Here is a 13,249-nt window from a genome sequence, read left to right as displayed (position 1 = left end):
ATACTAATGAACTCTACTCTGAGGCAGTGAGTGCAAGTGTAACCATATTCAAATTGTTCTGAGTGAATTAGATTAATATTTTCCAGGTTTTCTAGGCAAGACATTGAAGGCGATGCCACATCTGGACTCACAGACCCGAGTCAAGACATATTTTTGACTAGTGAGGACAAAATAAACACTTACATAACTGAAATATAGTATTAAAGCTATTATGAGTATAGTAAAATGCAACTAAGTACTAAACACTGTGCTGGAATTCCTCTTATTCCTCTTATATGGAATTGTGACTGCTATCTGATATGTATAAATAGATTATTATGACAGTTGTAGCTGTAGCATTGTCAGAGGAGAGGGGGGGGGGGGGGGATCTCTGAAGCACTGAATTGTCAAGACTTTCTGCAAACACACACACACACACAGCCACACAAGCCATCAGTCCAGTCACATGCCGGCTGACTGACACAAAGGGGGGAGTCACAGAATCTATGGAGTAGTATACAAACCAAAGCAAAGCCTATAGGTCATGAACCCCAGAGGCTACCCACTCACATCATATGAGTTCAGTCATGCTCTTTTAGTTGTAGCCTGATAAACTTTTGATTGCTGACAGTCTCATATTGGGGGGGAAATGCATTCAAAGGCCTCTGGACAACAGTGTGATTCCAGTATCTGCTTTTTTTCACATAAACAACCACACGAAATTTAATCTACCTCAACATAATCCCAAAGGGGAATGTTAATAATGCTGGCAGCATATACAGTTACATTAAGCTATACAGTCACAAGAAAGCAAACGTTTTAAAACATGGGTTTTAAATAAAATACTCACCCTGGTAGAAGTTGTCAGCAGCGCAGCATTATTCCCTGGCTTTATTCTGGTAGATACAGACTGTCCTCATGAAACACGGTGACGTTAGAAAAACATTATCCCCGGCGCGTCTTCACTGCGAGTTGGAGACTAAACCGTGCAATAGCTACATCATCGCACAGTCACCGGTCAGATTTTTTACCCTCCCGCTGCTGCTTTCCTGTGCTTCCTGACACAAGGTTGCAGTTTTCTCCGACAGGGGCTGATGCGTGGGGAATTCCTAGCAGTCACATTTTCCTGGGAAGTGATTGGCCCGGCACCAAAGTTTGGCTGTAGCCTGGCAGCAGTAAGCGAAACCAAAGGAGTCAGGACAGGTTTTAGTAGACATAAGCATCGAGAGGGATGGAAGCAAGATGTCTATAAAAAGAACTAAAAAAGAAAAATAGCGTGTTTTTTTTTTACTGCCCGCGGTATATCTCATCGTTTAAAAAGTACATATTGATTAACACTTTGTTCTCAACCGATATTAGTCGATTATTTATGCCGTAGCCTTCCATCAGTTAGGCTAATAGCTATGAAGTTTGCACTGTCAGTTAGCTATAACGGTTAAACAATTTGGTATCTAAGCAACGGTTAACGTTAATATTTAGTTAACGGTTACGCGGTCACAGGTGTTGTTAAAAAATGTTATGGCAACTGCTTCTAACGCGATTTTTAGAAGTTTCGGCCCGGAAAAAATGTCGGTAAACAGCCTTTAAATGTCGGCTCTAGTGTGAGTTTGTCTTCCTGTTCTACGTTAGACAGCGATTAGGGAAATATAAGTGGGAGATGTGCATCTTCCGGGATTGTCCAAGCCCTTGTTAGATGGGAGCAGTTGGGGACTGCTCGCCGGGCGGGGTCGAGACAGTGGATTCTCTGGAAATGATGAGGGCATGTTGCGGTGGCTGTATCATATAACCGACAGTTAAAAACGCCCATGTTTCCATTTGTCACTAATTGTGTTCTATCAAAGTTGATACATAAAGCGTATCGTGTGTTTTGCAATAATGAAATGAACCGGTTAATGTTCTTCTGGCAAAAAAGAAAAAGTGACGTTCCCATACCGGGAGTCGAACCCGGGCCGCCTGGGTGAAAACCAGGAATCCTAACCGCTAGACCATATGGGACTGATGCTATACAGTGGAAGACATGTCTTTTATCTCTATGTTTGTCATTCAGCTAAAGTTATCCTTTTTCTGATTATTTTTGTGTTTATATTTTTTCAATACTCTAACACAAAAATCCAAAAATCTGTAGTTGCCATGGTAGTTAAATGTCACGGTTGAGACAGTGAAATGTTATTTATTTTATATCGGGTCTATGGCGTAGTTTACAACAGTTGGTAGCTAGGTGCCATCTAGTGGTCTATCAATGTAACTGTAGAGTTAACGCAGGCCATAAGTACCTTGCGTTAGTAACCGGCACGGGTTTTAGCTGAAGTAGCTGATTGATTATGGAATGTGCGTTTGAATTGATCGATAGACTGATGAGGAAAAATGGAATATGATGAAGAGGGAGGTAATAAAACGTTAAAAAACACGAATCCGTACCGTTTTCCGAACAAACTAAATATGGGTGCTAAACATATGACGTAATTTTCGCTGGAATGATACAAGTATGCAGACGGGGTACTCTCATATATACAAAAATACTCTGGCTATATTTACAACGTGTTTAAACTTGTTGACGTATGTAAACTGGTATATTATATAGCATCATGTTCAAAGATAAGGTTAGTTTGCGTATATGTGGCTATACAGCTCACCAAATTAGGGGCCAGACAATGTTAACGTCCTCTTTCTAACCCAGATGGTAGCGTCCTCTGAGCAGCAGAGGCAGCCAAATATTTGACAAACTAGCAATCGTTGCCCAGCCAAGCTCGGTGTTAAAGTAACAACCGAGAAAAAGAAAATACATTTTACTCAACTAGAGCCGCTCACGTGTATGCTAGGGATTTAAGTTTTCCTGTGAGCAAGATGTCAACTCCAGCAAGACGGCGTTTAATGAGAGATTTTAAACGGTAAGCGAAAAGAAAACAACAGAGAAGTAGCTATGGCTAACATTAGCAACCTAAGGCTAGCGTGTTAGCATTCTAAACAACAGCACCACCATCAAATAATAATACAGTTAGGCATATAAACACTGTTAGACTGTAGTCGTATGTTTGTCTTCCGTGAGGGTAAAGTTACTTGCCGTGTATTTGAGGTAGTAACGTTACTAACAAGATAACGATTGGTAAGTTATAGACAGGTAACGATAGCTGTTAACGTCACTAAGAGGGCGCTGACACCAGCGTTAGCAAGGCAGCCGAGAAAGAGTAGTAACGTTGATGTGTAACTTTTGGTAACTGTTCGTTTTCTCCGTTGCTGTGATTTAATATCATATGTAATGTAAACACTTATTCTTGAACCTTCCCTGAAATGGTTAATACCTCTGATCAGATATAATGTATGTGGGGTGTATTTATTACGGAGAAGAGACGATTCAAACAATCCGAGACATTATTGAATAAATTGCAATCCACAGCCAGATGAAACATTTGGTAGATGTACATTGTCCTAATACACTCTGATCAAGGGAGCTCCTATCCCTAGGCGAAGAGAGATTTCTATGTAAGCCTGAGGATAAGCTATACCATCTGCCATGCAGTCACTAAAAAAGCTGCAGATACACAGACATGGCACATGGTTTCTTATCCCTGATCTACAGTATGTTGCAACTAAACAGTGCTGATGGTCACAGAGTCCAGAACCTAATCTTGGTTGGCCTGCGACCAGAATCAAACACCACTGTATTTTGACAACGTGACTTATGGTACTTTTTAGATGATTTGTACACAATAAAACCTTGATAACCATTCATTAGAAAAGTAGTTCAAGTAGATAAAGGCTTTCATTGTTCATTGTCACTCAGGTAGTACAGTCCACTGTAGACATGTCTAGTAAATTATTTTACAGTATAACTACACTAGTATTACGATAACAAGAGTTCCAGACACTTTGTGTTATTTCATAATATTAAGATTGCATTGATATCCCGCCCCAACTGTAAATCAGGGTGGAGTGTTTCTCACTCATAATTGTGCACCGCAAACTCTCAGCCCTCCTTCAACACACAATTGCCCACCCCAGGCTTAGAGATTGGTATTCATGTTTAATATTCAACAGACTCTTCCAGGTCTCTGATTCGTACATTAGAAGCTTTATTCTGCCATCTAATATTATTAATGACCTTCCTGTTGAGTTGTTGTCAAGAAAATGTAGGTATATTTTGTAAATTCACACAAAACTATTACTAGGAGTATAATGCATCTTGTGGTGATGACTTTGACTTAAATGCTCTGTCTGAAATCACCTTTGTTAAGTTCTGTCTACTGTGTCTTTACTGTGTCTTTTAGGCTGCAAGAGGATCCTCCAGCAGGGGTGAGTGGGGCCCCATCAGAAAACAATATCATGGTGTGGAACGCTGTCATTTTTGGGTAAGTTAAATTAATTTATCAACTACAACAGAGATGGTTTTAGACACTTCAGCAGTCATTTATTTTTGGAGAGCTATTTATTGCTTGTGTTTGGACGTAAAATATGTGTTAATGTTAGTGGGTTTTGAGTTTTAAGGCCAAGCATTTTGCAAGTTGACTTACCACCTGTCTGTTATCTGTCTTTTAGACCAGAGGGAACACCTTTTGAAGATGGTAAGTCTTCTCTAAAGCTCTAAATTAGTCTTAACTTTTTACATCCATATCATTTTTCTGCCCAACACTGCCATTAAAGTTATCTAGCAAACATTCTTGAGTATTCTGTGCTTTGAGTTGTGGACGGTAGTGCATAAAATTTTAAATGATGTCTACATGAAACTACAACTACTGAGCAAGTCTACTACATGATTTTAAAAACGTGTAATTAATAAGTAATACGTTATTTTAAAAAACTATGTAAGGTGCTGGTTGCCCAAAGGGGGCAAACCGTGAGCTTGGATGGACCTCCCATGTCCGCATCATTCATGAGAGAATTATTCTAGATGCTTTTGGACTTTTAGATGTCCTTTTACAGGTACCATTTCACTACAAGAGTCAGTTTCGGATCATTATTACTCAGCAGCTGAGATACAGTGTCATATCAGCATCACCAAAACAACCAGCCAGGCTGATACATGGATTTTCCAACAGGCTTTATTACTGTATCACCATAAGACCATGACTACAGCTTATTTATATCACCCTGTTGCTCAGATTTTTGCGTTGTTTCTTTGTGCCCCACTTGTAGTCTGTTTCAATTTCTGCTTTGCCATTATTTTCTACTTTCAGGAACGTTCAAACTTACCATTGAATTCACAGAGGAATATCCAAATAAACCTCCAACAGTGCGATTTGTCTCCAAAATGTTTCATCCAAATGGTACGTGTGTATTTGATGGTGAATAATTGCACTGATAATTGAAACTGCAGTAATTAAAAGTTGTAACATTTATTCTTTTTCTATCCCAGGAAATACTGACTTTTTTTCTGAATCATCAGGCTAAAAAAAGATTTATGTTCTTTATGTTTTGCAGTGTATGCAGATGGCAGCATATGCTTAGATATACTTCAGAATCGTTGGAGTCCAACCTATGATGTCTCTTCAATCTTAACTTCAATACAGGTAATCAAATAATCGTTTTGCAGATTTATACATGATGTGCCAGTGCCAGATCAAAAATGAGAAGAGGAAATAACACCCTCACCAGATTTTTAAACAATCAGAAATTTTATATGTGTTGGCTGCCCCCAGTCCTGAACATCTGACATCTATGATAATGTCATAAACATTTTTAGAAACCTAATCCACTGACATTCTTTGTTGTGTATTTAAAGTCTTTACTGGATGAGCCAAACCCAAACAGTCCAGCCAACAGCCAAGCGGCCCAGCTGTACCAGGAAAACAAGCGGGAGTATGAGAAGAGGGTTTCTGCTATTGTTGAACAGAGTTGGCGTGACTGTTGACCCCAGTTATCGTTCTGAGTATGAACAGTGTCCAGCCCCGAATCAAGAAACCACCGATCAAGAAAACAACCGATCTCACAGAAATAAAATGACACATCTTAAAATCCTTCTCAGTATATTTGTCCCATAACTGTTGCTAAGTTTGTATGCTGTTGTGTTGTGGCATTCACTCCTGCCGAATGCTATTGTTGGGCAATAGCGTATGTTTGTTAAAAGTTAATGTACCTTGTTATATCTGGGTTACTTGCTACATGCCCCAACTCTTTCTCTCTTTTTTTTTTAAAAAAAAAAAACGCAATAGCCAGTCTCTCAGTTGTCACTTTTCTACCCGTTTATTTATACATAAAGTAAACTGGTTGGATGATTCAGTGACAGTTAATTAGATGTGCTTGCTGTGTGGTTTGCTGTGTAGATACCAACAAGTTCATATTTACAAAAAAAAACCCCAAAAAAACAAAGCTGTTCATGGGTGTTTTTCCTCCTGTTTCAGTGGGCTCACTCCTTTTGGTTTTGTTCTTTCTGCCTTTTGAAAGCCTTTCAGATGGATCACTTAAACAGAAAATTAACTTGGCATGGACATCCATCCCTCCGACAAGTTGTTGACTCAACAGATGCCTTTGGGGGTCGTTTTTTTCTCTCTCTCTCTCTCAACTGTACTTGTAAAGCCATGCCTTTTGATTTTAAAAATGTTCTAGATATTGGTGAACACGTAATGTCCCAGAAACAAGACATTTAGTGCCCTCTCAGGACACTTAACTTTGTTTCATGCACAGATTTTCATAATGCTGACATTTAAAGGCTGTGTGAGAACATTTCTATGCTATTTTACAATCTTACAAATCAGCTGTCATAATAAGCTGATCATACTGTTTAAACAGGATGGTGTCTGTTTTCAGATTATAAAACTTTGCACTGGTAACCCATGTAACAAATTGTACATTTTCTTGTAAATAAAATAAATATACATTAGTTGTCTTTGTTGCCTTTTTATCTTAACATATAAAAAGAAAAAAAATACCCGTCTTAATAACATTCAGCCTGTAGATGGTTGTCAGTTTTAATTTATTCAGTTATTACAGCTGTGAAAACAAGCAGACAAGTTAACTGTACTCACATGAACCAACACATCTGACATTTCACAAAGGTCACAGCTTACAGTTTCCATGTGACTGATTTTCTAACCATGGATGCAACTTGTAGAATAATCTCCAGGTGTTAAGAGCAAACGACATTGCAGGTATTGCTGAAAAGAGATGTATCACTACAGTGAGACTGGTAATGAGCACCTAGTTACTGTTGGATGCTAATGCCTCTCTAATCCTCGTCTTTCATGAATCAACTGTCTACAAATGAATGAAACAAGCAGTGAAAAGCTGCATATTCTGCCAGGTTTCCTCGAGTAACCACTAAACAAAAAAAAAAAAAAAGTGGATTTTGGTAACAAAAACTTGTGAAAAGTTGTTGAGTTTTTTTGAATCATAACTGGAGCGTCATCAGGACATGATACCACAAAGCAGTGAACACAAGCTTGTTGTGCAAAAGTGAAACAAATATAAGATATGTGGAATGGCAGGAGACAAAACAGACAAATTACTTAAAGCTTAAGTACATTTCATGGCAAAGGAATGCAGAAACCACAGGTGTTACCTGAAAGATTCAAATTTATTCATGTGTTGTAAATTTGTCACACACAAGTATAAACACAGCAGTTACACTTGAGTGTGATTTGTTCTCAAGTCCGAGCCAGTGACTTTTTTTTTTTTCCTTTTCTTGTTTTGGCTCTGCATGCAAATTAGTGAGACGCCTGAGGTTTCACTAGCTCGTATCGTCCCACCTGTCCTTCCTGTAAAAGCTGACCAATGAGCTGGTCTTTGTGTACTTTGCGACTGACAACGAGGAAGCGTTGCCTTCCCTGTCCGTACGACTTGCTTCGTAGGCCGTATTTCTGAGAAATCTGGTGGATCTGCTTGCGTTCATCGTTGGTGAGGTCGGTGGAGAAGCGGAGATCATCCTGACGGTCTGAGCTGGCATAGTTACGAATGATGTCCTCTATGTCACGCTTACTGAGCTGATTCCCAGTTTTATCTGTATCCATACCCAACCCTTCTCTGGAGAACTGCTCCTTGACCCTGATCGGTTCCGCGATGCCTTCCCCGTCTCGGCCCAGACCGCCGCCCTTCCAGCCCATCTTTCGGAGCAGCTGGTTTCCGATGTTGTCTTCTTTTATCTCCTGCCTTGTGGCCTCCTCCCCTGAGCGAGCCAGGATCTGGGAACGGGATATGGCGTCGTTGTGACCTTCCTTCCTTAGGTTGGATTTCACCACAGCCTGTGTCTGTCTCAAGGTGGCTAAAGCCTCCTCTGCTGCAATGTGCTTCACTATTTTTTTGGGTCCAATTCCTGCTGCAACGTACTGTCCTTCCAAGTAAACTTCACACCTCCAGCGATGATCCGGCAGAACCGTGAACTTGTAATCAGCAGTCACTTTATTAAACTGAGCGGTGTCATTAATGATACAGATAGCATTGTCAGAATTTTCCAGGATAACCAGCTCACTAAGATGCTTCTTTTTTCCACCCGGTGGCCCAAAGCGGCCACCAGAATCTGACTGATTATTTCCTCTGGAGTATTGCGATTGCTGCTGTTGCTGCTGCTGTAGTTGTTGTTGTTGTTGTTGCTGTTGCTGCTGCTGCAGTCGTGCTGCCTGGTTCATACGGAGTTTCCTTACTGCCTCTTCTGCAGCTGCATGCTTTGAGCTCTTTTTAGTGCCGGTTGCCTGTGCCACGAGCTCGTCCTGCAGGAAGACTCTGCACAGCCAAGCACTGTTGTTTGGGAGCAGGTCGAACTTATAGTCTATCTTCATGCGATTAAATGCAGCAGAATTGTTAAGGATGCAGATGGCATCATGAGCGTTGTCCATAACCACAAACTCTGTCCAGTGCTTCCGTTTGTCAGGCTCGTATTGGCCTTTAGAGCTGGGAGTCGGTTTATCCTCTGGGTTGCGAAGTGCAGGTAAAAAGGCCGGCGTGGGGCTGTGCATCTGGCACACAACCATGTCATTGACTATTGAGTGTCTGTATTTGCGCTGCACAACACGAACCTCGACTGGTTTCAGGAAGAGTTTTACAGCCTGCTCAGAGGCACGGTCCCTCGCTCCATTTTTACTGCCAGAGTATCCGGTAGCGAGATAAACACCCTGGCATCTCAGTTCACAGGCATAACCATCTGTCGGTACTTTCCTGTTCTTGGGTAGGTCAGCCTGAGGAATATCCTTCAGGTTGACATAAATATATTCAGGATTGGTCTTGCAGGCCTGGATGCTGCGGCTCAACATGAAATTGTAGTTCGGAGACTCACTTCCAGTCATGAACATCGGGTCCCTAAAAGCGACAGCCAACGCAGACGCTACATTGGCGATCAGCCTCTGTTTCTCATCTAATGTTGACTGAGATATAGGAAGAGGCTGCGATGAAGACCCTGACTGAGAAGTGGCGGGACTGCTCCTGCCCGGGCTGTTGTAGACTCTGCTGAACGGTCTGCTTGTTGACTGCCTTTCCAGATGACTGTACCCCAAACCCTGACGTCCTGAATCCCAGCCTCCTGATCTGTTCCCTCCCCCGTATCCATTGTACCTGTTGGACTGAGAATAGGAATCTGAGTTTCGAGAGGTGTGGGCTTCATACTTGGCTGTGTAGTCCTGCTGTGTTTTTGCCATGAAGTTTGCAGTCGACCCACGACCTCCATAACCTAACCCACTTGTACCACCAGAAGAAATCTCTCTGTCTCTCTCTCTGTCTCTATCTCTATGGGAACCCCAAGAGTCAGAACTGTACGATGGCACTCGATCAAAATCAGGCCTCAAAGAGGAAGAGCCTTGCGCTCTGCTGGTGCTGCTGTAGGAAGAGTGTTCAGAGTCCCATTGTCTCACACCGTACGGCTCACTCCTCCTGCGCTCCTTATCGTTCTCCTTCTCATCAGCGCCAGTTCCTCCGCTGCTTCCACCACTAACAAAGTGTACAGGCTCAAATCGAGGTCTGGAACCAAACTTTGACACGGGCATTTTCCTCATGGGCTCGTCTCCTGCAATAATTTGACACAGATAAACAGTTAGAAAACCCACAAATGATGTTAAATTTGATTTATGACATTTTCTCAATTCATTATTAGTATAGATGTGACAGCACAGCAGAATTAATGTGATAAAGAGCCCATGAAACTGGTTAGAGATACTGTTTTCATTCCATTACTTAGTTTTTCTCCCCCCATTCATGTTGTACCTTATAAAAGAAGGCATGTCAAAGACTGCTAAATAATCACTTATGGTAATCCCAAAGCATCGCTTTCCTCCTCCGTCAACCCCATTTACAAAAGAGTCAGAGGATAATAAGAGTAGTTAGACGATATATCCTAAATGTTGAGCCATATGGGTTGGAGCCTTTAAAGGATAAGTCTGGTAATATTCTGTGTTTCTCTTATTGTCAACAAATCCAATTAAAAGACCAAAAACCAACAATAAACTGATCATGTTAACAAGTATTGTCTGTGTAGCCAAAACCTGATATATCTTATTCCACTGTCCTATAAACCTCGATTAAAAACTCATAAATGAGCCACACTGTTGTGTGACACGTTTCTTCGTTATGAACATGGGTAATCTAGTTTATCTGAGTGGATCCTACATACACCGTCCTGCTGTCTTGAATACTCACTGTAGCCTCAAATCCATGGCTGAAAATAGTCCCGAGCAAATACACCACTTACTCCTGTTTGAGTAACATCTGCTAAAAACTACAAAACTATACTTTCATGGCTAGTTTTCAAAGATTTAGGTCTTCAGTGGGAATTAATGGCTTGGGACTCACTGTTGGTTTTTGTCTTTCAATTATGTTTGTTTACAATAACAAAAAGGTAGAATATTACAAATCTTTAACAGTGGAGGGAACTGCAATGAAGCTGCAACCTGAACCTCTGAAAACACACCTCTGACTCATGTTACTGCTGTTACGGCTCGAATGCCTGGCAGACCTACAAGTTTAGTACGTTGTTATAAAGTATATTCCCTAAACAGCTCTGCCATATATTCTACTTTTGTGAAGCTTATACATTTTCAGTTCTTGTTGACATTGTTAGAAAGGTGATAATGTTACTGGGTAGTGGTGGTGTACTGGAGTGCATTACATTATATAGTGTTACTAATATTTTGTCCACCCCACTGACATACTCAAGGGGGGCAAATTATTGGAAACAATGTATAAACTTACTGGATTGCATTAGATTGCACAGGTGTTCCTAATAAAGTGCTCGGTCAGTGTGTATTTCATGTGACATTTTCAGATAAACACTCACTGCCATCAGAAGAAGTAGGTCTCTTTTTTGCTTCAGAACTAGGACTTGGGTCAAAGGAGGGCATTTCGCCAGTGTCAGTCCCTTCTGCCATCACCAGCACGGTCCAAATCAAACCCAGGCCATACCTGTGATTGAGGTCAACATGACTGAGTCAGACATGAAGTGAATGAATGAAATACACAGACATTGAAAACCTGGACATGATGAGTTAAGACCCCATGCTGCCCCACAGAGACTCAAACATACCCTGGAAAACAAACACCACCTGCCAGCAGCATGCAGTGAAGACAATATAACTACGTGTCAGTGCAGACATTGTATTACACAACTAAATATTTCATGTATATGATGTTACAGGCGATAAAACAGTTGTATTTCGTACCAACACAAGGCCTTAGCAGAGTGACGCAGTAGGCCGATAGCGTTAGCCCAGCTGGGTGCATCTCTCACAAGCTAATACAAGCTAAACACAACAAACATGTTTGAGCGGGTGGTTAACTGTGTCACAGCCTTACCTTAAGGTGCAGCCTTTGGTCCGGGTAGTATCTCCTTCAGCTGAGCAAGAGACGGTGCATTTATTTTAAAGAAAATCAGCCGGTTATCATTATCGTGCTAGCATTAGCCTGCTAGCTGGCTCAGTAGCCTCCAGCTCGCTCAGCTCCACTTTAACCCAGTCGGGTCATACAGTTTTATAACAGATTCACAGAAACCTGACACGTACGTGTGTGTGTGTCCTTTATGAAGAACTGCCGGGACGGAAAATGCTGCGCAACAACAGCTGCTCATTCAACTAGCAGGAAGCCTCCATTTTCTGCTCCGGCTACAGTCATGGCGTCGGTCGCTGCACTGACCCACAATGCTTTGCCGCCGCCGGACAGTTCAAACTCCGCATGTTGCTGTCAGTGTATAAATATCATTGACTGTATATAAATATATAATTTTTATATACAGTCAATTATATATATATACTGTGTATATAAGGAACAGGGGAAATATTGTACTTTCAACTCCACTGCATTTATTTGACAGCTTTTGTTTCTTTTCAAATGAAGATTTGTCACAATGGATAATATAATAAGCTTTTAAAACACAACACATTGCTAAAAATGAAACCAGTGGTTTCCAACTTTTGTGGCTTTTGACGTCTTACAAAAAGCAGTGTGTAGTCATTTCAGATGTCTATGAGTTTTTAACAGCTCCACCCAATAGTGATTTTCCCCTCTAAACTTCTCACATGGTTTCATTTCAATAAATGTTCAAATGAGTCAATATTTCACTAAAAAGATTAGAGAAAAAGTCCAAAAACTGAAAAGAGATTTATGTATCAGAACTTTGTTTTTTCTTCTTTCCTCTCACATTATTCATCTCACGACTCCTCAGATTCATCTGGTGACCCTTTGGAGGGGCCCAACCCCTAGGTTGGGAGCCACTGGACTAAACTAGCAAACTGTATATAAAGTAGTTGAAACTAGCTTCACCTCCAGCAGCTACAACAGTAACATGCTGCTTACACACTGATGCTTCAGTATTAATAATCTAATGATGTCATATATAATAATATATCAGTCAGAGGGACCAAACCACTACTTTTACTGCATTACTTTTACTACATTTTGTTGATAATACTTTTGTACTTTTTTTTACTTCAGTAGGATTTTTCATGCAGGATTCCATTAATTCTGATTGTAATGGAGTATTTTTACATTGCTTTATTGGTACTTTTACTTAAGTAAAGAATCTGAACACTTCTTCCACCACTGCATCTGGACTGTTCAGACAGGGTGTTAAAACTAAAGTAGGTAAGACACATCTTACTGAAACAATATGCAAAATGTTATCCACTGGCAGTAACTCAGGTTCACTGTGGAGATTCAGAGAAGTCTTGTTAAAGCCTGAGACATTTTAATTTCTTAGTTTATGTATATTGTTAAATTTTCAGCACTTTATGTCAGTGTAATCACCTTCTTACCTTAGTGTTTATAGTATATAGTATTTCTTCATTATTCATGTTCCTTAAAGATCCCCTCCGGACATGTTTAAGATGTATGTAAAATACTCTACTTTGAATAATAATTTGAAGTT

At 40.6% G+C, this 13,249-nt stretch overlaps 3 protein-coding genes and 1 non-coding gene across 5 annotated transcripts in view; 1 reads left to right on the top strand and 3 right to left on the bottom strand.

Annotated features, from left to right (window-relative positions):
- Positions 1–1,725, bottom strand: part of elf1 (E74-like ETS transcription factor 1) — a 40,062-nt gene extending 38,337 nt beyond the window's left edge. Inside the window, exon 1 of the mRNA XM_067599716.1 lies at positions 830–1,725. The gene's annotated coding sequence lies outside the window, so the exon portion shown is untranslated. The remainder of the gene's footprint in view (positions 1–829) is intronic.
- Positions 1,726–1,902: 177 nt separating this feature from the next.
- Positions 1,903–1,974, bottom strand: trnae-uuc (transfer RNA glutamic acid (anticodon UUC)). Its single transcript has one exon. It is a non-coding gene; the product is annotated as a tRNA-Glu (tRNA).
- A 687-nt stretch (positions 1,975–2,661) lies between these two features.
- On the top strand, positions 2,662–6,793 carry ube2a (ubiquitin-conjugating enzyme E2A (RAD6 homolog)). The gene is made up of 6 exons (XM_067599719.1): positions 2,662–2,867; positions 4,245–4,325; positions 4,513–4,538; positions 5,151–5,240; positions 5,395–5,483; positions 5,696–6,793. Exons 1-6 carry the CDS (start codon positions 2,824–2,826, stop codon positions 5,822–5,824), a joined length of 459 nt encoding a protein of 152 aa, XP_067455820.1. The 5' UTR covers positions 2,662–2,823; the 3' UTR covers positions 5,825–6,793.
- Positions 6,794–6,865: 72 nt separating this feature from the next.
- Positions 6,866–12,050, bottom strand: nkrf (NFKB repressing factor). Of its 2 annotated transcripts, XM_067599714.1 has the most exons (4): positions 11,889–12,050; positions 11,683–11,722; positions 11,168–11,292; positions 6,866–9,901 (listed from the first exon to the last, which is right to left on the bottom strand). In XM_067599714.1, exons 3-4 carry the CDS (start codon positions 11,256–11,258, stop codon positions 7,617–7,619), a joined length of 2,376 nt encoding a protein of 791 aa, XP_067455815.1. In that variant the 5' UTR covers positions 11,259–11,292; positions 11,683–11,722; positions 11,889–12,050; the 3' UTR covers positions 6,866–7,616. The 2 variants fall into 2 exon arrangements, with proteins under 2 accessions (XP_067455815.1, XP_067455814.1); XM_067599713.1 differs by having other exon boundaries at positions 11,683–12,050.
- Between the last annotated feature and the right edge of the window lie 1,199 nt (positions 12,051–13,249).

The sequence above is a fragment of the Thunnus thynnus genome, chromosome 9 (genome assembly GCF_963924715.1).
Source record: "Thunnus thynnus chromosome 9, fThuThy2.1, whole genome shotgun sequence".
Classification (NCBI taxonomy): domain Eukaryota; kingdom Metazoa; phylum Chordata; class Actinopteri; order Scombriformes; family Scombridae; genus Thunnus; species Thunnus thynnus.
Note: the sequence above shows the minus strand (reverse complement) of the source record. Positions and strands in the feature narration are given on the sequence as shown.